This window comes from Lycorma delicatula, chromosome 13, assembly GCF_047948215.1.
Source record: "Lycorma delicatula isolate Av1 chromosome 13, ASM4794821v1, whole genome shotgun sequence".
Lineage (NCBI taxonomy): Eukaryota > Metazoa > Arthropoda > Insecta > Hemiptera > Fulgoridae > Lycorma > Lycorma delicatula.
The window spans coordinates 8963573-8987073 of NC_134467.1; the positions used below are offsets into that span (position 1 = coordinate 8963573).

The 23501-nt window shown below is 30.5% G+C and overlaps 1 protein-coding gene across 3 annotated transcripts in view; it reads right to left on the reverse strand.

Moving 5' to 3' along the window:
• Positions 1 to 20115, reverse strand: part of mio (GATOR complex protein mio) — a 111895-nt gene extending 91780 nt beyond the window's left edge. For all 3 annotated transcript variants that reach the window (XM_075380823.1, XM_075380822.1, XM_075380824.1), the window contains exons 1-6: positions 19945 to 20115; positions 19680 to 19811; positions 13586 to 13783; positions 8443 to 8634; positions 3767 to 3868; positions 1022 to 1214 (exon numbers count right to left, since the gene is read on the reverse strand). In XM_075380823.1, the coding sequence (XP_075236938.1) occupies positions 1022 to 1214; positions 3767 to 3868; positions 8443 to 8634; positions 13586 to 13783; positions 19680 to 19800 (806 nt within the window). In that variant the 5' untranslated portion in view covers positions 19801 to 19811; positions 19945 to 20115. The remainder of the gene's footprint in view (positions 1 to 1021; positions 1215 to 3766; positions 3869 to 8442; positions 8635 to 13585; positions 13784 to 19679; positions 19812 to 19944) is intronic.
• Between the last annotated feature and the right edge of the window lie 3386 nt (positions 20116 to 23501).

Below are 23501 nucleotides of genomic sequence, written 5' to 3' on the forward strand. Positions count from 1 at the left end.
ACATGTTTGTCATATATTAACTGAAGAATAAGCTATCCACGCGTTGGGTGATGTGTTTGCTCACTTTGAACAAAAACGCATTTGAATGAACATTTCCAAGGCCCTGCAGGGGCAATTTAAGCAAAACGAGTCAGATTTTTTACGTTGATTGATAACTGTAGATGAAACGTGGATCTACCAATAAACACCTGAGACAAAAAAACAGTTAAAACAGTAGACTGCAAAGGGTGAACCAGCTCCAAAAGAGGTAAAGACAGTTCCATCGGCCAGGAAGGTGATAGCGCCTGTTTTTTTGGGATAATAATGAAATTTTGTTTATTGATTATCTTCAAAATGATAAAATAATAACAGGACAGTATTACACATTATTAATCGACAGGCTGAAAGCAGAAATTGCAAAAAAATTACCACATTTGAAGAAGAGGAAAGTAAAAGTGCTTTTCCATCAGGACACTGCACTTGCTCACATTTCCGATGATTGCTACGGCTAAAATTCATGAATTGCACTTTGAATTGGTTGACCACTCACTATATTCACCAGATCTGGCCCCAAGCGACTTTTTCTTGTTTCCTAACCTTAAAGTTTCGCTTGGAAGAAAGAGATTTTCATCAGACAAGGACGTTATTGCATACGTAAACACCTATTTTGCAGAGAAAGATGCCAGCTATTATTTGGAAGGTTATAGCTGAAAAAAGTGTATTCAAAATGACTTGAGACTTTGGTGAAAAATAAAACTAGATTTGATAGAAAAAATACAACTTTCTATGTTAGGCTCAAAACTTTTCAGATAATCCTGGTACATTCCCTCTGATATTTTTGTAAAACTAAAATTTTTTATCCTGAAAAATTGTTACTAACATTAAAAGGTTTTTTGTTGGACGGGGTACATGAAATGTCAAAATTTGCATAAATTTATTTGACCCAATCAGCATATTTACATAATATAATGTATAGCTGAACGATGTAACTACACAGCCGGAAAAGTAAAAATTTGGAAAAGATATATAAAAACTGACATACCTAGTTGGACACCATATTATTTTTAAAACTGGTTTTGCTTGAGGTAAAGTTAAAATTGGTTTTTCAAAACTACGTGTATCCCATATAGCAATTTGATTTTCAATAAATGAAGCTAACTGGTTATCATTAAATGGCGCTACTGTTATACCATACACAGCTTTAGTTGGTGCAGAATTGACTGCCTTTGATGGATCTGTAATAAAAAAGAAAAATTAATTATTCATATAATAAATAATTTTATTATTAACCCTTTCTAATAATAAGGAATAATAAAGAAATTGTTTCTTTTCTTTACTAAGTAAAAATAGATTTTCAATGTACTGTTTCAAAAAGAAAGCAGTGAATTAATTTTACACTGTTGCTTAACATTACATGACTAAATAAAAATACTACATCGTAATTTTAGGTTATTTTCATAAAACATTAAAATCAGTGCCTTTTATCAGATTGGCCTATAATATTCTAATAATGGCATTTGTGCATACTTTTATAAAAATGCAGAATAAATTCTCATTAAAAAATAAATAAATACTATTTGCAATTAATAAATCAAACCAAATACACTAATACAAAGGTCGGCAACCTTTTGCCAACAGTGTGCCAACTAAGGATTTAAAATCATTCAGTGTGCCAACAACATTTATATTTTTATACAAGTCAAGGTCAATCTGTTCTACAATATATTTTATACAGTAATATAATACAATAATATTTAAACCACACTGAAAGAAATAAACTGTTTTTAAAAGTTTTTAGACCTTGCATGATCTTAACCAGTTACTCAATATCGGCAACATACTTTGAGTTTACACAATTTTCTAAAGGTTCAGGTGTTAGGCAACATCGTTATGGACTTGCTTTCATGTGAGAGAAAATTTGCTCACAGGAATAAGCTGAACCAAAAGCCGAAAGAAGGGCAAAAGCATTTTCTTCAAACAGATGAAAGATCTCGGGAGGGATGTCCAACAGCTGAGAATAGCAGCAGACTTCTAAATTTTCGTCTTCCAGAGACTTCCTTAGTTCAACAAATTTTGATGTCTATAATTCTGAAGAGTCTCATGATACCTGGACTTAAGAATTAAAAACTTTTATGAATTTTTACTATTTCTGATACTTAATCTGTCTTTAAAATTGAAACTGTTATTAAAAATTTTATATGAGGTTGTTGTAGAGCAAGGGGATCAATCAAATGGGACCAAAATTTTTTATTAAGAATTTGATTTTTTTAGCATTTTTACTCTTAATTTTGATGAAAACAACATTTCCTCAAAGCTATCAAGGAGGCCAAAATTTTTTTCACAATTAAATATTACATAATTAAGTTGTCATTAATATTTAAAAAACCCTTTGCTGGCTTTTTTTTCACTTATGTATCAATTGACTATTTCTCAAACTCTTTTTTTTTTGTGCTTACCTTTTCTACTTCAAACACTTATTACAGCCTACATCCTTAATTATTTGTTTTATATTTTCTAATCTTTGTTTTTCTATATAGGTTTTACATTCAACATATCCCTCCTCACTAAACCAACTAAAGCCTGTATGTCATAAAATGTTATCCACTAACACAGTTCATTTCTTACAAGATTCTGTTTCTTTTATTAACCTTAAGGCTCTTCATTTTGAACTTTATCAAGCCGATTGATTTTCAACATTCTGATGATTAATTTACAGACTACCATTTATAAGAAAAGAATATAATGCTTTTGGTCAAATCACAATTTCCTATCCCAGTGCTAGTTTAAAAAATGCAAAACAGTGCACGTTTTAAAATTAGAAAGTAAAAAAAAAGATATTTCTATCACATTCATTACGGTCATAAATATTAAATTCACAATCATTATACCTCAAATAACTTAACTACATGTAATCTAAAAGTTACCCCTTGAAGATAAGTAGCTCAAAATAAAAGCATATCTTTCATATTATGTTTTAAGTCACTTTAATGATTTTTTTTTTTTGAAAAATGATTTGTTTTTTCTTTAGTGTAACTGAAAGAAGATAAGGGAAAAGAATCAATCAAAACCATTTATCTTGAGTAAAAGGAATGATCAAACCGGTTAAGTATAGAAAAGAGTTTCTAAACTCAATGTAAATGCGTTGCACATATGTGACTAAAATGCAGTTAAACAAAAAAGTGAAACAAATCAGGGCCAGAAGTTTGTTAGTACATAAAATCTCAATAAATGTGGATTCCTGAAGAGATACCTGAGAAGGTACTACTCCAAAGGGGATAAACTGAATTAAAACAAAATAACTGTGTAAAATTTTGGTTTATTTTTCTAATAAACTTCATATGTATCTGATTATGGATAATGAAAATGTGAAGTAATACAGATATGTAAATACGCAGTAAACTTATGCAGTAAAATCTTTTTCTGTATATTTTTAATAAACACAATTGGTGCAGTTTATTTTGAAACTTACGTAAAGTATGTATTTTTGAAACAAATACCCATTACTTGAGATTCACATTTCCACTGGTGTGTTACACGACACATATCTTATACACTTTCACCTCTTCTAACACGTCTCAATCATTGGAAGAACGATTTGTGAATTCTATATGCTCATACAGGATGTGCACAACCGGTACCATGTACATAACGTATTAAACCAACTGATCACAAGTAAATCTTGGTACAGCCTTCATAAAATGGAACAATTGCATATAAACACATATTATATATATACTTTTATTAATCTGAATAACAGGTATAAAATACAAGAATAGTGAAAATTTACCTCGTAGGTCAACCATTTTCAAATGTTTATTATTCATGCCGATTACTAACGAACGAGGTTGTGAATGAAGCCATGCTAATGAATGAGCTGTATCCGAAAGACCTGTAAAATAAAAGTAATTCAAGCAAGCGCAATAATAAACTTCAACACATTGTTTTATTTATCATTGTAAATAAAATAAATTCAGCAGAATTTTTTTTATAACGCTTAAAGAAAAACATTTAATGCGATTTTCATACCTGTAAACTAAAAAATTTGGAAGACACTGGTGAGGAGGGGTTTGTTGATGCGATCACGGTTCAGAATACAGATAAGTCAGTGGAAGACTTTACTAATTTGTTCAAGGTGGTATTCTGGGCTGGCCGTGTAGATAGTAATACGGTTTATTATGTATAGAGTAAGAGAAGCACCTGCACGCAAACTGTCGGAAAAAGGTAGATTGCTCATCGACTACAAATTGTACAAAATAAAAGACTACTTGAACATTAGTCAATGTTTTCAGTGTCTGGGCCTGGGCCATGTGGCCAAAGTTTTTAAAGAGAAGGAACTTTATTCCTTCTGTGGCAAGGATGGATATCACGCCAAAGAATGCCAGGTTAGGAAGAACAGAGGTACTTCTACCTGTATAAACCGTTTTCAAGCTCAGAAGCCAGCAAACCATGATTGTTGTTCTGAGGAATGTCCCACGTACAAACATGTGCGGGAACTCTTAAGCAGTAGAATAGACATTTAGGTGGCTAGAGGGGTTAGTTGTTCTCATGGCTTCCAGTAATTTGTAATTTATTTTTCTGATTTTTGTTTGTGTTATGTACGTTAGGTTTCTTATTTTTATGATTAATGAGTTATGTTATTTTTAGGTGTTGTGTTGGTTTGATTTATTTTGTGTTACTGGTTATCTTGTTAACTGAATTTGTTGTGGTTTTGGGGTTAAAAATTGTTTACATTTTCATGTAAAAAAAAAATCAGTTACACCATTTGACCCTCACTAAAAATCCCAAAACCTCAATAACTATTATTATTTTCAATGAAATTAGGCTTTTAAAAACTTCAACAAAGGCACCAGACGTACGCTTCAAGTTTGAAACTAAACTGATGTTCTGCAATCCCTTATGCCTCTTTTATACTGCTGAGAGCATGACGTGTTCAAACATATCATATGCATGTTTGAACATGATGCTCTCACAGCAAATATTATGCAAGAAGACCAAATTACAAGAACACATACATATCAAGTTGGAACCTGTAAATTGCTCATGTTTGAACACTTCATACATGCATATGCATATCTGTCACTATCAACACAGCTAAGTAGTTTTAACTAAGTTTCATTGGGTTGTGGTTAGGGAGGGGGTCGCAAAATATTCATTATATTTCGTTTTTACTTTTTGGGGCGGAGCTAAAAAGGTTGAGAATCACTGCCCTAAAGCAAATATTTAATTTACTTAATAAAACAGCCACTTGGTCAACTTCTCTAAAAATCGCAGTCATAAATCCGGTAATGCAAATTTAGCTACAAATTACAGGTCAATTTCACTAATTTCAAAGATAGCTAAAGATCTTGAAAAAACAATACATAAAAGAATAAACAATTCTGTCACTGAATGCAAGATACTATCTGAGAATCAAAACAAAGGAACCAAAAATGCTCTTGTCAGAATAATAATCAAGCTATTCTTTTCTTAGCCAAAGCTTTTGACACTGTTAATCACAAATTACTATATTAGAAAAATTACAATGTTATGGAATAAGTAGTCGTGGATTAGAATTGATAAAAAGTTATAAATAGAAAGCAGTTGATAAAATTCAATAAAGCAACTAGTTCCATGTTAGATATAACAACTGTTGTTCCACAGGTTCCATACTTTGCCGTTCTCATTATACATAAATGAAATTTTTAAATTATTAGAGCAATTATCTTTCAATCGATCATAGAATAGACTGTATACATGGCTTTTGGTAATTATGAAAATAGTATATCTGTAATCTTAAGTATTCATATTAAAAATCAACAAATAAAAAGAGTAGAAAAATGTAAATACTTACGAGTAATGATAGATTGTAATCTCAGATGGGAGTTTCATGCGGAACAAATAATTAAAAAACAATTTAACATTTAGCTTTATGAAACTAAAAAAAGTTACGTCTACTAAATCACTCTTAATTACTTATTATGTGCTTTTTCAGAGCATAGCCAACTACAGGATTATCGCGTGAGAAGGTGCAAACGATAACATTTTACAACTTTTGAAATGGTTATTAAAATTTATAGCATCCACATCATAAATTTTAAAGTGTACCTCCTTAAAACAATAAAAAATTATTCAAGTTTGATTCATTCACCTATCATTATTCTGAATTAAAACACAAGCTGCAGGAAGACAGTGACATAACTAGAAATAAATAATTGTCCTTCCAATAATAAATAGATAGAAGTGTATATAAAAGAAAGTAGAATAAAGAATGGATCACCGGCTCGGATCAGGAAATATCGCAATAACAAATGAAACGTAAATTTGAAAAATTCTATTTTTCTCTATAGTTGATAGGTTACTAAAGTTGATCTTTTAAGAATTTTTATAATTGTAATATCTCAGCCCTTGTGCAGAGGTATTAACACACATACGCCTGTGCCTGTACCTCTAGAGAGATTTTATGCATATATTGTAAAAATTATGTATGTAAAATTTGAGAATAAATAAATGTCCTGAACCAATAATCCCTTAACTTTAGCCAGCACCTCCAGGGACATCCAGTATATCAATCTTTAAGTAGAAAGACACAGATTTATGTTTATTTTTATTTCTATTATGATTATAACCTCAAAAAATAGTTTTACTTATATCTTATTCAGTTAGCTTATACAGTTACATTATACTTAGCATTATAGTTAGCTTATTACAGTTAGCTTATACAGTCTGTTTGCTTTAACAGACTGTGCATATGAGTGTTCAGACAGCCAATTCACAAGCATCTCCTTTAAATCCTGATGCATATAAAAGAAACTACACGATGTTAATATTCCGTAACCACGTGCTATTATATTTTACAAAAATTAAATATATATCTTAAATTTAAAGAGATTAAGACATTTTATTTGAGTTTTTTAAGTTATGAAATTGTCAATTATCCACAAACAGTAAAAGTTCACTAAAAATATCTTAGTTTAAATTTCTATGATAATAAATTCAATTCAGTTTTTGTAATTGGATTGTGAAAAATCAGTAGTGCTGTCAGTATCAAGAGATACAATGGGAGGCTCAATTTTGTTTTCTATTGCATTATCCAATTCCCAATAATTTGGCTCAATAGTATCTGTAACATGTTTAACACTGTTTTTCCATTCCTGTTGACTAATGGCTTTTAAGTATAAATTTCTAACATTGTATAATTTAAAAGCAGTATTCTATGACATAACATAACTTTTGATTTCTCCCCAAATTAATTCGACTGGGTTGAATACATGATGATAGGGAGCAATCAAAGCACGGTTTTGCCCAAGGATCTTGCTAACTCATCAATTTTATACATTAAAATTACTTTTAATAAACAAAGCCCTTTGGAATAATCAGACCTTAAGTTCATCCTCTTCAAAAAATCATTCCTTTCTAACTAAGCCATATTTTGATATCAATCTTTTTCTACAACACAGCTGGAATTTTTCCTTTTTACAAGAACGATAAGGAGTATTGTCTAAGACAATAACTGAATTATCCAGAGGAGGTACACATCACTAAACCACTTCTCAATAAATAAAATGCGTGTACTTTTTACAATTCGTGTTTTTATCGAAATCATCAACTTTTTCTTCAACTGATCTATAGTTTTATTTTTTTTAGAATACTGTAATTCATTAGTAGATGCAAACTCACAAATCACATTGTACACTGAAGCAGCACAACTTCCACTTACATTAACAACATCTGAAATCAACACCGTTGGATTACTCTGTAATTCGCTTTTGTAAGCATTTAAAATGTGTTTTTACATAAAACTTAGGGCTTTTTTCACTGCCTTTTTTACGGAGGGAATATTAATCATGCACTACTATCACCTGAATTGATATCAGATATGGTATCAAAATAATGGTATAACTCAAGTGGTACAGACACAAATCTAGGAATACACTACACTAACGTTCCAGTAAACTAAAAAAAATGGCATTATATTATCTTTAAATAACATTAGAGTAAATAAATAAGTAAGAGAAAAAAAATTGAACATGAGCACAAAAGAGTTATCAAATGATAAAAAGACCAAGGGTTTTAATAGAACTGAGAAGACATAATGTTATATAAACTTTTAATTATGTTGACTATTATGACAAATTAATTGTACGGTGACTTTAATTATAGTATACAGATAAGACCACGTTGTGAATCAGCACTGATATATGGGATGTAACTCAGCAGAATCATGACAAACTCACTCACACAAATGCAATGTTTATTTATTCTTCACTCTACAAGCTAACTGAATACAGCTAACTGAACATATTTTAATGACCGATGAACTTTAATTCTGAATGTTTCTAAATAAAGAAACAACTGGTCAATTACCCTATAAATATTGGTCGGGTTACTTCCAGTACAACCTACACTTTAAACGAACAGTTAGCATTAACAATGATAATGCAAAAACTTACTATTGAAATATACGTGCACGGTAAATATACTTACCTAATTCAGCAACAGGACGACTATATTCTGTAGGTGTTCCAGCAGTATGATGACCTAATCTAGAAGGTCCTTTAAGAACATCCCACAATATAACAGAATGTTCAGCACGAAAACGATCTAAAGCGACTGCGATCAAATTTGAATCGACTGGATTCCAAGCGACTGAATTACATTGACGTGCATGTTTTGGGGCTAGAACAAAATGAATTAAAAGAATAAAAATGTATTTTTTTCTGTTATAAAATTTGATTAGTCAATACATTTTCAAAATAAGTTAATGTATTAACAACATAAAATAATAACACGAATCGATTTAATGAAATAATAAATAAATATTTCATCATCAAGGATCCCAAGAAATTTTAAGATTCATTTTTCCTTACTTTTACTGACCAATTTAATAAAAACTTTCCTCTCATAATGTTATGCTACTGCCATTTACTCCTCAAAATACACTTCTTTTTTTTTCAGCCTCCACCACCTCCATAGCTGCCCAACTAACACCTTTTTTATTATTTATTATTACACTTATTTTTAAAGTTTATTTTTTAATGATCTTTTTTACAATACGCATTTAAAATTTGGCTATTTTTGTGATAAATTGTTTCAGTAAATGACTGTTCATCTAAGATAGCTTAAAAGGTTTCACAGAAACTAGCCTACATTATTTTGCAAAGTAAACAAAAAACAATACTTAATAACTTGGTTTGCATAAAAATAATAAGAAACACAGATTTCAATTTAACTAATAACGTATCTATGATCACAACTTAAAAAAAAAACTAAAATCACTCTTATTTAAAGTAATACAGATAGGAAAACTAGAACAGAACACCTTATTTTGTACAGAAAACAAACATTAACATTTACTTGAAAAACGCTTTATTCCAACGTATATTATTATTCGAATGTATTTGCAGAATGCCATCAAAGTATGGGCAAGGCCATGATTAATGACATAATACCATTTAGTAACTATAAGCTTGAATTTTAACGCTATAAAACTACCAGGAAAAATAATTTATAAGGCTGCACCAATATTTTCACATGAACTTAAGGACAACTTATTTTAAACATTGAGAACCAACATAATCTCAGCCTTAGAAACATCATCTGTATAACAAAAAGAAAAAATTATCTTGTAATTTTGCATAAATTAATTGAGGATTCAAATGTATCATTTGCTGCTAAAATGCTATTACTCTGACCAGAAGATCCACCCAGGCAAAGAACACGCAGATGTATCACAACCACCATTCTCACAACTGTTGATCAAAGTTTTAGTCTGCTGAGTTGAAGTACCACCGGGAGATAAAAACGTTTTCAGTGAAGGCTGAGAATTCCTTATCTTAATTGTTTCATTATGCTGCTATAATGAAACTTTAACTTTTACTATGCGAAGTCACTGCCTTTCGGCCCATATTGCCCAAGCCAAAATGTTTTTACACACATACAAAAAGCACGATACACATCATTACCTCTTCTCAACCGACTGAATTCTGGGTGTAAGTTTATATCTAACCGCTAGTCATTAAACACTCTTTTAAAATAGCTTTTAAAAGCAATAATTACCAAAATTCTAAAAGATGTTCATAGTGGTTTGAGAGAAATCCCAAAAAAAATACAGTTAACCTTTAAATTTTTCAACAGTAACTTTTTTTGTTAAAATTTCACCTGTGAAAAAATTAACTCCAATTTGAAATGTTCCTCCTTTAATACAAAAAAATAATTTGGGAATGTATGTAAGAACAAGACATGTTAATGGCTGCTTGATGCACGCAGTTGCAATGTGTTGAGCGATGAGTTCACCGCTTCTTGATGCTGGGAAAATATATCAAATATATTTTGGCATTACTTAAAAAATACTTTATTAATAACTAACATAATCTTAATTTCCTAACAAAAATGCAATTCTGTAAAATTTTTTTCAACTTTCCCTGATTTTTTCTAAAAATTCCCTGACTAAGTTTACATTTCCTGCCAGTGAGAACCATGATCATCCAAAAACACAAAACAAATTTATGAAGGTGAAGCCAAAGATAGGATGCAAAGGAGTTGAATAAAGTACAATATTAAATCCAAAACTACTGAAAAAGTTGAATAAATACTGTCAACAATTATATCAAACAAAATACTATAATACAAAAAATTGGAAAAGAAGGACTATCTTTGAAGTCATCTGTATAATTAGTGAGAAGTCACAAAAATTATTCATAAATCATATAGCCTCTTTTCTTAATAAATTGGTTCACAATATTAATAATAAAAACCTTCTAACGGATTGTAAAAACTTTTTCACACCTTTCCCTTGTGGTCAGCAAAACTTTAAAATGAAAACAACAAAACAAAATTAATTAAAATAACTATCCTCAATTTTAGATAAAAACTGTAAATATTGCCATGAAGTTAATCATTTTATTAAATGAAAATAATAATTTTGAATATTTTTGTTAAATATAAGTTATTAATTTTCTTCAAGGAACTACAAAATGTAATACAAAGAATACTCTAAAATGCATAAATTATGAGAGAGTAAATTGTAAATATAATTATTGTAGATGGGTTGATCAACTGGCTTCTGACATATTGAATTGTGAAACCATCAAAGCCTACTTACAATCTAAAATACACTAATGTTTTTAATATTTTAATCCATTCATAAATAATGGATATATTTCAAAGCATAAATGTTCCTGAAATAAAAAATATTGAATTCCAAACTAATGTAGACTGTAAGTATCATATCAAACATCATCAAAAGTGGCAAAGGGCAGGTCACATTGCAAGGAGAGAGGATGGCCATTGGACTGGTATTCGAGAGATCTGACGAGAGGAAGACCCACAGATCAGTGGGATAAAAAAATCAAAGGGACTGCCAGAATCAACTGGAAGCTGAGGAAAGCAACGAAGAGACTGGAGGCGTACTTTTTCAGAGATAATGATTAGCAGGAGAAACAAAACATTCACAATAGATTGATATGGTTGCAAATAATAATATTATATAAATAAATATATAAGAAAAACACAATCTAAATAAATAGTTATTTCATATTCCTTGTACCTCAAAAAATAAACAAAATTCATTTCTATCAACTTCCCACCATGCTACCAAAAATAATACCAGTAATACTTTTCTTCAAAAAGTTGGTAAAAGAATGTAATAACTTTTATTTAAAAAAATTTGTATCCCATTTGACGCATTATATAACATTTTTAATAACCATCATGACGTAAAAACAGGTAAGTATCAGAGATCACAATAAGTCCAAAAAATTTTTTAATTCTTAAGTTCATTTTTTTTAAATTCATGTTATCTACATCAATATTAGATACAGCTTGATTTTCAATCTTGAAAATCAAATTTAACATAAAAAAGATATTTTAAGGATGGATTTCATTCGGCAACCTTGTTTTTTGATTGAAATAAATAAAAAGTATATTTATTGAAGTAATTATTTAGTTCAATAGTCTCAACTCGTGCAATGATAAAACTTTTATACAAATCTGAAAACATTATAGTTTACTAAAGAACAAAAAATACAGGCACTGTGATGCCCCCTTTTCAAACGGAAGTTGAAATCAAGCCAAAGCTGATTTGTGAAAATTTCAACTTTTTTGGTCAATGGGTTTACTAGATGTAGGCTAAAACTGTTTATAAATAATGCTGCATATTCTCCCTACACCTAAATCCAACTGACTTCAAACTTTGGAATTTAAAATAATTTTAAGAGCATTCATCATGTCAAAGCAATTTTTTACAACCACTATAGAAAAAAAATCAAAAATTAAAAATGGCGAAATCTTCCCTTCCCCCTTTTTAATTTTATACGATAATTAATGCTATCAATGATCTATATATTTTTATTTTTTGAGTCATTTTCAAAAAATTTATTTTGAATCATTTCGGAGACATTAACTGCAATAAGAAATTTCTTCAATCTCCTTTTGCGCTTTATTGAAATGTTGACATTTGTAAAAACCCTAATAACAAAAATTACGTGTTTGGAGACCTTACTTTTTTGAAGAGACAAGCATTGTAGTTATAATAACTGCCAATTTATATACTGATATGCTCCACAACTTGCTGGAACTAAAACTCCGAACAGAACTTGAAAATCCGAATATGTAGTTTCAACAAGATGGGGGTAACAACTCATACTGCGAGAAGATCAAGGTACATCTTAAGAAAAATATTTCCAGGGCACTTAATCTCATTGCACAGAGATGTGGGATGGCCTGTATGTTTGTCAGATCTCATTCCATGTAAGTTTTTTACTGGGGCTACCGAAAAGGTGAAATTTTCAAACACCGACCAAGAACAAACTATTGATGAACTGAAAGTTGAAATATGCCAAGAACTCTCAAAAATATCGCCGCAAATGACTATTAAATGAATGATGTAAACCTTCAGAACTCAATTATAATTGTGTACTAAAAAAATGACAACTATTTGGATATTATAGTTTTATAATATTATAGTTTTGTAACTTTGCAATAACTCCACTAGTTATATTACTTCCACTTATTAAAATATAAGCATTCCTTAATGAACACTTTAGAAATCTCAATCATCCTTTAACTAGTTCAATTTCACTTTATATTCCAAAACAATATTTTTTAATATAAACGTGCAGAATGGATTTAAGGTTTAAAAAATGTATTTGTAAATAGCTTGTAATAACGTAAAGAAATGCCATTTATTACTGATTCCTCGTCAGCCTCCGGCTTTAAAAATTTTATTGAAAATTTATAAACGTTTTACGCATGTATTTTTACGTTTACCCGTTAAAATATATACGTATTTGAAAAGTAAAATGATATAACGTACAGTCAAACGTTACCTGGTTAGACACTAAAAGAATTGAATATTTACAGTGGAATTTTATTATATTGTAAAATGTTTCTCGAATTTAATTCACATTATGAGTTGCAGAACATACCATATAATTTGTTATGTCATTAGTTTCGGATATAAAAACTATAAAATTTCCAATATGAATTGTGAATTGAATATATACATTCAATCAGTCTTTACATGCAATCCGAAATCTTGCCTTCATTCTTCTGCGATGCGACTACAGCTAATAAATCCCCACAAACAAAAACCTTCACTAATTTAATACTTCACAAAAGAAATACTTACAAAGTTCTTGTCCAGTAAGCCCAAGAGAATCAAATACAGTCGGTCCAAAAGTAGTTAATGTTACTTTACCGTTTGCTTGACCAATTGCTAAGAGTATATCAGATTCTTTTTTCGGATATATATCAACACATTTAACATAATGATGATGAGAATTTGTAGCTAATAAATGTGCGACAGTTGTCTCTGACAATTCTACACCTAAAAAATAAAATAAAAACTCATTTTATTATTTACTGTTATCGGTAAATACATTTAACTCTAATCCAAATAAATTGTCTTTCCTGAACATGATGGGGCATTTTTTAATGAATCCTTGATTTATTATATTTTCCATGAATGACTTTTATATTTAAAATATCCAGAAGATTTAAGTATATTGTCTAGCAGTCAAAAAGATAGTATTCAAAAAAATCATTACCAAGTAAAAGATTAAAATTAGCTTATTTTACAAGGACTGTTCAGAAAATAGCCAAACTTTACTTTTTATCTTTATTATTGGCTGAGGGTGGGCAGTCTTCTGATTTTTGGAACAAAACTGACCAACTGACAAGGCTGAGTGTGCGGACGCATTGTCATGGTGAAGGAACCATGAGTTGTCTCAGCAAAACTGGTCTCTTTTTGCAGATTTTTTCACTTAACCATTCTAAAATGCCTTGATAGTAAGCACTGTTCACTGTTTCACCTTGAGGCAAGAATTCAAAACGCACGATTCAATTAAAATTGAAAAAACAGAGCATCACTTTGACACTGGACCAAGACTGACGTGCTTTCTTGGAGCATGAAGATCCTTTGAACTTTTGTCTCTATGTCATAACCGTAAACGCAGCTTTCATCTCCCATTATGAAACTTTTCATGAATGTTTCATCATCATCAATTTGTTCAAGAAGTTGTCGACAAACGTCCACTCGATGTTCTTTCTTCTGTTCAGTCTCATCAAACAAGGAACAAACTCTGCTGCAACTTGTCGCATGCTCAATTTTTCAGTTAAATTGTCATGGCATTATCCAATTGAGATGATAAACACTTCTGCAAATTCTTTGATAGTCGATCAGCAATTTGCATGCACCAGATCACTGATTATCTGAATGCAGATGTCATCAGTTGAATTCGAAGGCATTCCTGGCCGACGGTTATCTTCAACTGACTGAATGATAACCACTTTAAAATTGTGAAAAACATTCGTAACATTGCGTATGACCCAGAGCATCATCTCCATAAGCTTGTTTCAAAAATTGAAACGTTCTGTGAAAGTTTCCCCCAGTTTCATGCAAAATTTTACACTGTATTGTTGCTTTTGAAAATCACACATTACAAAAATCGCTACTAATACTTAAACATGTTGCACTCAAATAAAAATAACATGAAAACTAAACAAGATATCAACAATCCAAGAACATGTGGTTACAGAGGAGGTTATGCGAAACACAATGCTGCCAACCATATGTCACTAAATATCTTTATTGATGTGTAATTAAAAATGTTCAGTTAATATATGAACAGACCTAGTATATTATATTACAATTCAATTACACAGTATGATTCATTTTTAGTAGAAAAAAATATTATAAAATATTTAAGTGTTTAAGTATAATATTAATATTACACTTTGGAAAATTGTGCCTAGCAAGGCCAGAGAAGAATTAACACCTATTCATAAAATACTACTAGTCAAATTGATTTCATTTATAATAAATTCAAAACAATAGTAGCATGCAAATTAATCCAAACACAGAAGTTATTTAATAAAAAGTAACTAACTTTAATTAGAAAAAAATTACCCTGTACAATTTGTTAATATCTAGTAATTAATTTGCCACCCTTTATTCTTAACCACTTCACGCATACAATTTGGTATCGATTCAACAGTGCACGTTTTTTCTATCATCAGTTTACCTGTGGTGGCCATTTTTGTTATGGTGCACACCTATTTTTGTGATTGTAAGGGTCTATGGAAAAAATTATAACTAAAATACTATTGGTCCTAGAAGGATAAAACAAAAAGCAACTTATTCATATTTTCTCAAGGTAAAAGATGGACCCAGTGGTTTATATACCTGTCTCTCTTCTTTCTATGAGAAAATTACAAATAAAGTTGAACATGAAAAACTATGAAATTTCATTTTTGGTCATTTTTTTCAAGAGACAGGGATGGCATACACAGTTGGAATTATCTTTTTATATGTAGGTATATGTTAGTAGTTTTACCATAAATAATACTAATGGTGATATACTTACCCCTAAATTTTTATGAATTCTTGAAAACTACTTTTTTTTTAATTCAAATTTTGACTTCAAATAACTCTGATGGGTCTGGTGATAAAAATCTCAAATTTGGAAAACCTACAGTGTTTTTGTAGATGTTTATGGCAAATAAAAACGTTTCTTGTGTATTGTACTAATAAAAAAGTTATAAACTCTCAAAAATCATGAAAAACCTGTTAAAACTGATACCACTTTGACTCGCTAAATAAGTGCTCCAAGAGGGTTTTTGTACCTTCTTTGCACTTTAAATTTTTTATATCTAGCCCCTTGTGTTGTTAAAGCTAACTTTTTAAATATTTTTAAAATGTTTTTTTTTTTCAAATTATTAATCATAGGTTGTAATTTAATAACTTAACCAATACTAGTAACCTAATACAATTTTGATTCAAAAATGCTTGTAAAACTTACCCAAACTGAGATTTCAATGAGTACCCTACAACTTTTTTCAAGATTCATTTTTATTTTTATATTGGTTTACTTTTGTAAACACTATCGAAGAAAAAATAAATTGTAGCAAAATTGTAATTATTCTTCAATAAAATAGTCTGTTTTTGTAGCAATGAAAGTTTATTATTAGTGTAGTTAACCAACAGCTGTGATATCTCTTCTGATAATTCTCTTGAAATTGTGTGAGAACAACCCTCACTGTAGTTAGTTCAAGTGATGTCAACTTCCTCAGGACTTTGCAGATCAATACCCACACTTTGTCTTGTTGAGACTTATGAAAAGATGTACGTGGTCCAGCCGCACATCATCATTTCTACTGAGAAAAAATACTTTTGAAACAAATAACACAAAGAGACTTTCCAGGAACTAAATTTAAATTTGGAAAAATTGTTTCTTTAAGAGCTTGCTCTAATGTTATTTGTCTTAAGTTTTTCTTAACTGTTGTTTTATGAGTTCTCAAAGGGTCACTACAGAACTGCCATACAAGTGACTGAATTTTGACAAAAAAATTTTTTTTGATGATATTTACAAACATCTGAAGTAACATGTAAAAAAATAATATTAGTTTTCATCACTAAATTCACAAATTTTAATGAGTTATTTTGCCACTGTACCATATCTTTTATTATGATACTCTTCATTCATAAATTCCTATAGAACATTGTTCTTCCATTATTTTATGTAGAATTACTTGAAAATAATGTAAAAATTTAACTGATTTTAAAATTTGCAAATATAATATTATTAAGTCAAACTTATATATTTAATAAACACTTCCAAACACAAGATGAAATTTGAAATACTCTATAAAGATGTGAACAGGTCACTGACTATTGTCAGACTGACCAATCTGTAACTGCAAAGCTAAATGATGCAACAAGCATAAATAAGAGTGTTGCAATATGAATTTTCCTGAAGACTGGAAATGACTTCAAGCACCTGTTATAACATGAACACTGCAGTTGAATGGTTCACACCATTCAACTGCAGTGTTCAACTGCATTTCAACTATATTGATAAGCATAAAAATATTAAAGTGCCAAGAAATCCCCCCTTGGAGGACTTATTTAGCGAGTCAAAATGGTATCGCTTTTAACAGCTTTTTCATGCTTTTTGAGAAGTTAAAACTTTTTTGTACAATACTTTTTTTTGTACAATATAGAAGAAACTTTTTTATTTTTCATTAACATTTACAAAAAAACTGTAAGTTGTGCAATTTTTATCACCAGCCCCATCAGAGTTATTTGATGCCAAATTTTTAATTTAAAAAAAAATTATTTTAAAAAATTCATAAAAATTTAGGGGTTAAGTACATCACCATTAATATTATTTATGGTAAAATTATTAACATATATATACCTACATATAAAATAATAATTCCAACTGTGTATGCCACCCCTGCCTCTTGAAAAAAATTACCAAAATTGAAATTTCACCATTTTTCATGTTCAATTTTATTGGTAATTTTCTCATAGAAAGAAGCGAGACACATAAATAAACCACTAGACCAGTCTTTTACCTTGAGAAAATATGAATAAATTACTTTTTGTTTCATCCTTTCAAGACCAATAGTGTTTTAGTTACGATTTTTACCGTAAAACCTTACAATCCCAAAAATAGGTGTGCACACTGTAACAAAAACGGCCGCCACAGATAAACTGCTTAAATAAAAAATTAAAAAAAAAAAAAACATTTCTAAGGTCCTAAGACATGTAGGAAACAAGTGGGTAAGTTTCAATTTTTTTTTTGAATTGGTTAAGCAACCACCCTTGCGTCATTGAAACAGATTGACCCAAATGTACTATCTTTGTTAAAAAGGGCAGTTCTTTTTCTTAAACAATAACAATATACATGTCTAACAAACCAGACATCAGTACTCTCTCTTTTTCTGTTTAGCCTCCAGAACCACCGTAAGGTAATACTTCAGAGGATGAATGAGTTTGATATATATGAATGTAATTAAAGTGTTTGTAGTCTTGTAGTCTCAGGTTGATCATTCCATAGTAAAGGCAGTTACTTTTATACAAATTTGAATACTAGATCATAGATACTGGTGTTCTTTGGTGGTTGGATTTTAATTAACCACACATCTCAGGAATGGTTGACCTGAGACTGTACAAGACTACACTTCATTTACATTCATACAAACCACCCTCATTCATCCTCTGAATTAATACCTTACAGTGGTTCAGGAGGCTAAACAGAAAAAGAAAGAAAGATTGATCATTCCTGAGATGTGTGGTATCCACGATCTAGTATTCAAATCTGCATAAAAGTAACGGTCTTTACTAAGATTAAAACCTCAGAAGTCTCGACTTCGAAAGTTTTCATTTTTTCATTAAGTCAACACAATACTTCCACCTTATAAGAAAGGACTTTATTATGCTTCCATTACCATTATTAATATCCTTTTTTGAAGAGGTTAGGTTTAAGATTAGAGTTTTATGGAGAGATACACCATAAACTAACCTTAATAGACATCAGAGTCATACTCAGAGTCAATCATTGAAGATGACTGACGGCGCTCTTCTTAAGGTGATTATCTGATAGTGATTATCTAAAGTGATTATCTACACATGACTAATAGCACAGAACATAAGGTGTAATCTTTGTCTGTAGTGATTAAATTTTCATTTAAATATAGATATGGTCAAATGTCCTGCAAGATGATGTTAGATATTGCCATACCTTGGTAATTTATCCCTAACCTCTCTCCACAAAAATCTAGCCTTAACTCTAACTCTTACCTTAACCCTAACCTCTCTCCACAAACAGATTACCATCTGAACAGGTCTTGATAAATCACAAAACTGATAGCTAATTGATTACAGTACTGATAATACAATGTGGACTTGACCTTGCACGGGTTGCCCATTATCGAAACCTGCTTCCCAACATATAGATCATGTGTTTTCCTGATCCTACACATATCTACTATGGTATATTCAAATATGAACATAACTGAAGTTGATCAAGTAATTACTCAGAATTACCGTATGAAAAATTGCTAACAATAATGACAAACATAAGGACTGATTAAAATGTTTCAAAGTGTGTCATACAGAAGTATTCAACTGAATCATAAATCATTCAACCAGATCTGAACTTGAAATTAAACATTAATTCAATAATAATACATTTTCTTCAAAAAAAAAACCATACTACATTAATATGATTAAGATGTTGAATAAACATTATGAGATTATATTGTGTCAAACAGTTGATAAGGGTTCCCAAAGATTAAATAAGATTCCAAACGAATTATGCGAAAAAATGTTATGCAAAAAAAGTCTACAGTGCCTTCCAATAGAACTCATAACACATCTTGGGTGAGATAAATAACTGAACCATTTTTTTTAATTTTATGACTAATAATATACTTACAAGATGACTTGACATAATCTTTACGAGGTAATGTTTCATAAAGGTAAATTTCAGTACCCCAAGTTATAAATTTGTTGTTATGTATAGGAGACCACTGCACCTCCAATTTAACACCACTCATGTTTTGTAACTCTGAAAACCAGAGAAATAATAAATTGTAAACATCCATTTCCTAAATCAGATAACATTTACCATCAAATAAAGAAAATTTAAAACTAAACGGCTAGTTTAATACATAAATTTTAGGTTATATATTCAAACTTACTTGTATAACACGTAACTGTCAACTAGAAAGCTTGAAATTATTGAATAATACTAATTGGTTTAGCATTTACACGATTATCAAGACGATAAATACCACAATAAACTTACAAATATATAAAATAATACAATGACTCAAACGACGTAAAATGTAAACTATGATAACAACGTTAAACAAAATATTTATTCCTTGAAACAAATATCGATAGTCCGTATCGATATTGGCCTGCGATTGCAACAACCAAACGCAAAATAATTTCATTTCTACTATCGGAAGATATGATTTAAATATCAAACCATAACAAAACAGATAAAATTAAAATTATTTAGATGATAAATTCATTTGGCGATTTGCTTTTGAAATGTTTTTTTTAACAAACATCTACCTTTACTAACGAAAACATGATTAATGGAAGAAGTACAGTTGACTGTAGAATCTCCCAAAAAATTAAATCATCAAAAATATAAAATTATTATAACATTTATTACACAATGATTGCATTAAATAATTGGTATATTTAAAACAACAGTACAAAATATCTCATCATTTTATTATTTTTTAATGATCTACCTCAAAATTTCGAACCACTAATTATCATTTTGGAGCATACTTTCTATAATTATAATTAGCTCTTTCCAATTCATTATTGCACCTACTAACAAATAATTATTTAAAAGGGCTTGAAACTTCTAGATAACCAGTTCAAAGAATTATTTACTGTATGGATTCTAACCATTTAACTTTAAATGTGGATAAACCGTGCATTATATCTCTCAGGTGGACATAACATGTACTGATCACATGGCTAGAAATTCAATTGATGATTTTTTTTTTGTCTTCAGTCATTTGACTGGTTTGATGCAGCTCTCTAATATTCCCTATCTAGTGCTAGTCGTTTCATTTTGGTATAACCTCTACATCCTACATCCCTAACAATTTGTTTTACATATTCCAAATGTGGCCTGCCTACACAATTCTTTCCTTCTACCTGTCCTTCCAATATTAAAGCGACTATTCCAGGATGCCTTAATATATAGCCTATAAGTCTGTCTCTTCATTTAGCTATATTTTTCCAAACGCTTCTTTCTTCATCTATTTGCCGCAACACCTCTTCATTTGTCACTTTATCCACCCATCTGATTTTTAACATTCTCCTATAGCACCACATTTCAAAAGCTTCTAATCTTTTCTTCTCAGATACTCCGATCGTCCAAGTTTCACTTCCATGTAAAGCTACACTCCAAACATATACTTTCAAAAATCTTTTCCTACCATTTAAATTAAATTTTTATGTAAACAAATTATATTTCTTACTGAAGGCTTGTTTCGCCTGTGCTATTCGGCATTTTATATCACTCCTGCTTCGTCCATCTTTAGTAATTCTACTTCCCAAATAACAAAATTCTTTTACCTCCATAATCTTTTCTCTTCCTATTTTCACGTTTAGTTGTCCATCTTCGTTATTTCTACTACATTTCATTACTTTTGTTTTCTTCTTGTTTATTTTCATGCGGTAGTTCTTGCGTAGGACTTCATCCATGCCGTTCATTGTTTCTTCTAAATCCTTTTAATTCTCGACTAGAATTACTATCGTATATTTATATCGTCAGCAAATTGTAGCATCTTTATCTTTTCACCTTATACTGTTACTCCGAGTCTAAATTGTTTTTTAACATCATTAACTGCTAGTTCCATGTAAAGATTAAAAGGAACAGGGATAGGGAACATTCTTGTCAAACTCCCTTTCTTATTACGGCTTCTTTCTTATGTTCTTCAATTATTACTGTTGCTGTTTGGTTCCTGTAAATGTTAGCAACTGTTCTTCTATCTCTGTATTTGAACCCTAATTTTTTTTAAATGCTGAATATTTTATTCCGGTCTACATTATCGAATGCCTTTTCTAGGTCTATAAATGCCAAGTATGTCGGTTTGTTTTTCTTTAATCTTCCTTCTACTATTAATCTGAGGCCTGTACTTTTCCTGAAACCAAATCAGTCTTCTCCTAACACTTCTTCTACTCTCCTCTCAATTCTTCTGTATAGAATTCTAGTTAAGATGTTTGATGCATGACTAGTTAAACTAACTGTTCTATATTCTTCACATTTATCTGCCCCTGCTTTCTTTGGTATCATGACTATAACACTTTTTTTGAAGTCTGACGGAACTTTCCCTTTTTCATAAACATTACACACCAGTTTGTATAATCTATCAATCGCTTCCTTACCTACACTGCGCAGTAATTCTACAGGTATTCCGTCTATTCCAAGAGCCTTTCAATTGATGATAATGAAGATATTTTGGTTGCCCAAAAAGCGAAATTTCTGGGTGTTCTATTATATGATGAAATAATGTAATTAATTTCTTTTAAAACAAGATCAAACTATACTGTTTTGCTTTGAAGCATCTTCATAAAACGTTAAGCTTGTTATCATTATTAAATATTACATATATTACATATATTCCTGTTTGAAGTATAATATTGTGTCTCTTGGGGCCTCCTCAAAACATCAGAATGAGTTTGAAGACACAAAAATAAGTTGTCAGATCGATACGAATTATACCAATCTGTATTTAGTAAATTAAAATTATTATCTTATCCGTGTATTTATATTTATAATGTACCATATTTGCTAAAAAGAATAAGCTTATTTTTAACAACATCCATCTTCATAAAACCAGACAACAGAACTACTTTCATGTAACTCAACATAACACTTCTGCTTACAAGAAGGAGCTCTTATTGCCATTTTTAATAAATCACCGAACCACTAAAATAATCTTCTAACCAATCTGAAAATAAAATAAAATAAAAAGATATTTGACAAATGTTCCTGGTCAACTTAATTTATGATGTTAGGCCACATAATATACGCAATTCACAAGGATGTGGTGCACAGTTAGGCGGCAGTTGCATCTTATGCATAGTGGTGTATTTTATGCTGACATCAGGTATCCGTGAGTGGCTCTATATGGCCTATCCGCAATCGACAAAGGGCCACTTCTTCTCGGCGAATTTCCATGCGGGAGGAATCCCATGGCAACACAGTATCTTTGATATGACAAAGTTTGTTGTCTACTGTGGTAATCCAGTCATCTTGCCCCTTTGCGCGAAGTGTGAGTTTTACACAATTAATAAAGTCGGATGTAGTAAAACGGGTAGTGAAAGAGGATTGACTACATGCATTTTTATCAATGATATTTGCACGTTCATTACTTGGAATCCCCATGTGAGCCTAGTCACGTGGGGTAAGTGATGGCTCACTGCGGTGAGTCACCAGTCAAGAGGGTTTAAGTCAGGCGATCGGGCAGACCAGGGCACTGGCCCCTCCGCGGCCTGTCCATTTTTTCATGAAACGTTTCCTGTCCATTTTTTCATGAAACGTTTCATGCAGGAATCTGATGCCAACTGATTGAAATGTGCTGGAGCTTCATCGTGGTGAAACCACATATTTCCTCATAACTGCAGAGGTTCCAAAAAATGTGGAAGATTTTTGGAAAATGAGCAAGATAATTTTCTCTACTTAAATGATTTGGTAGAATGACAAAACCCAAAAGATAGT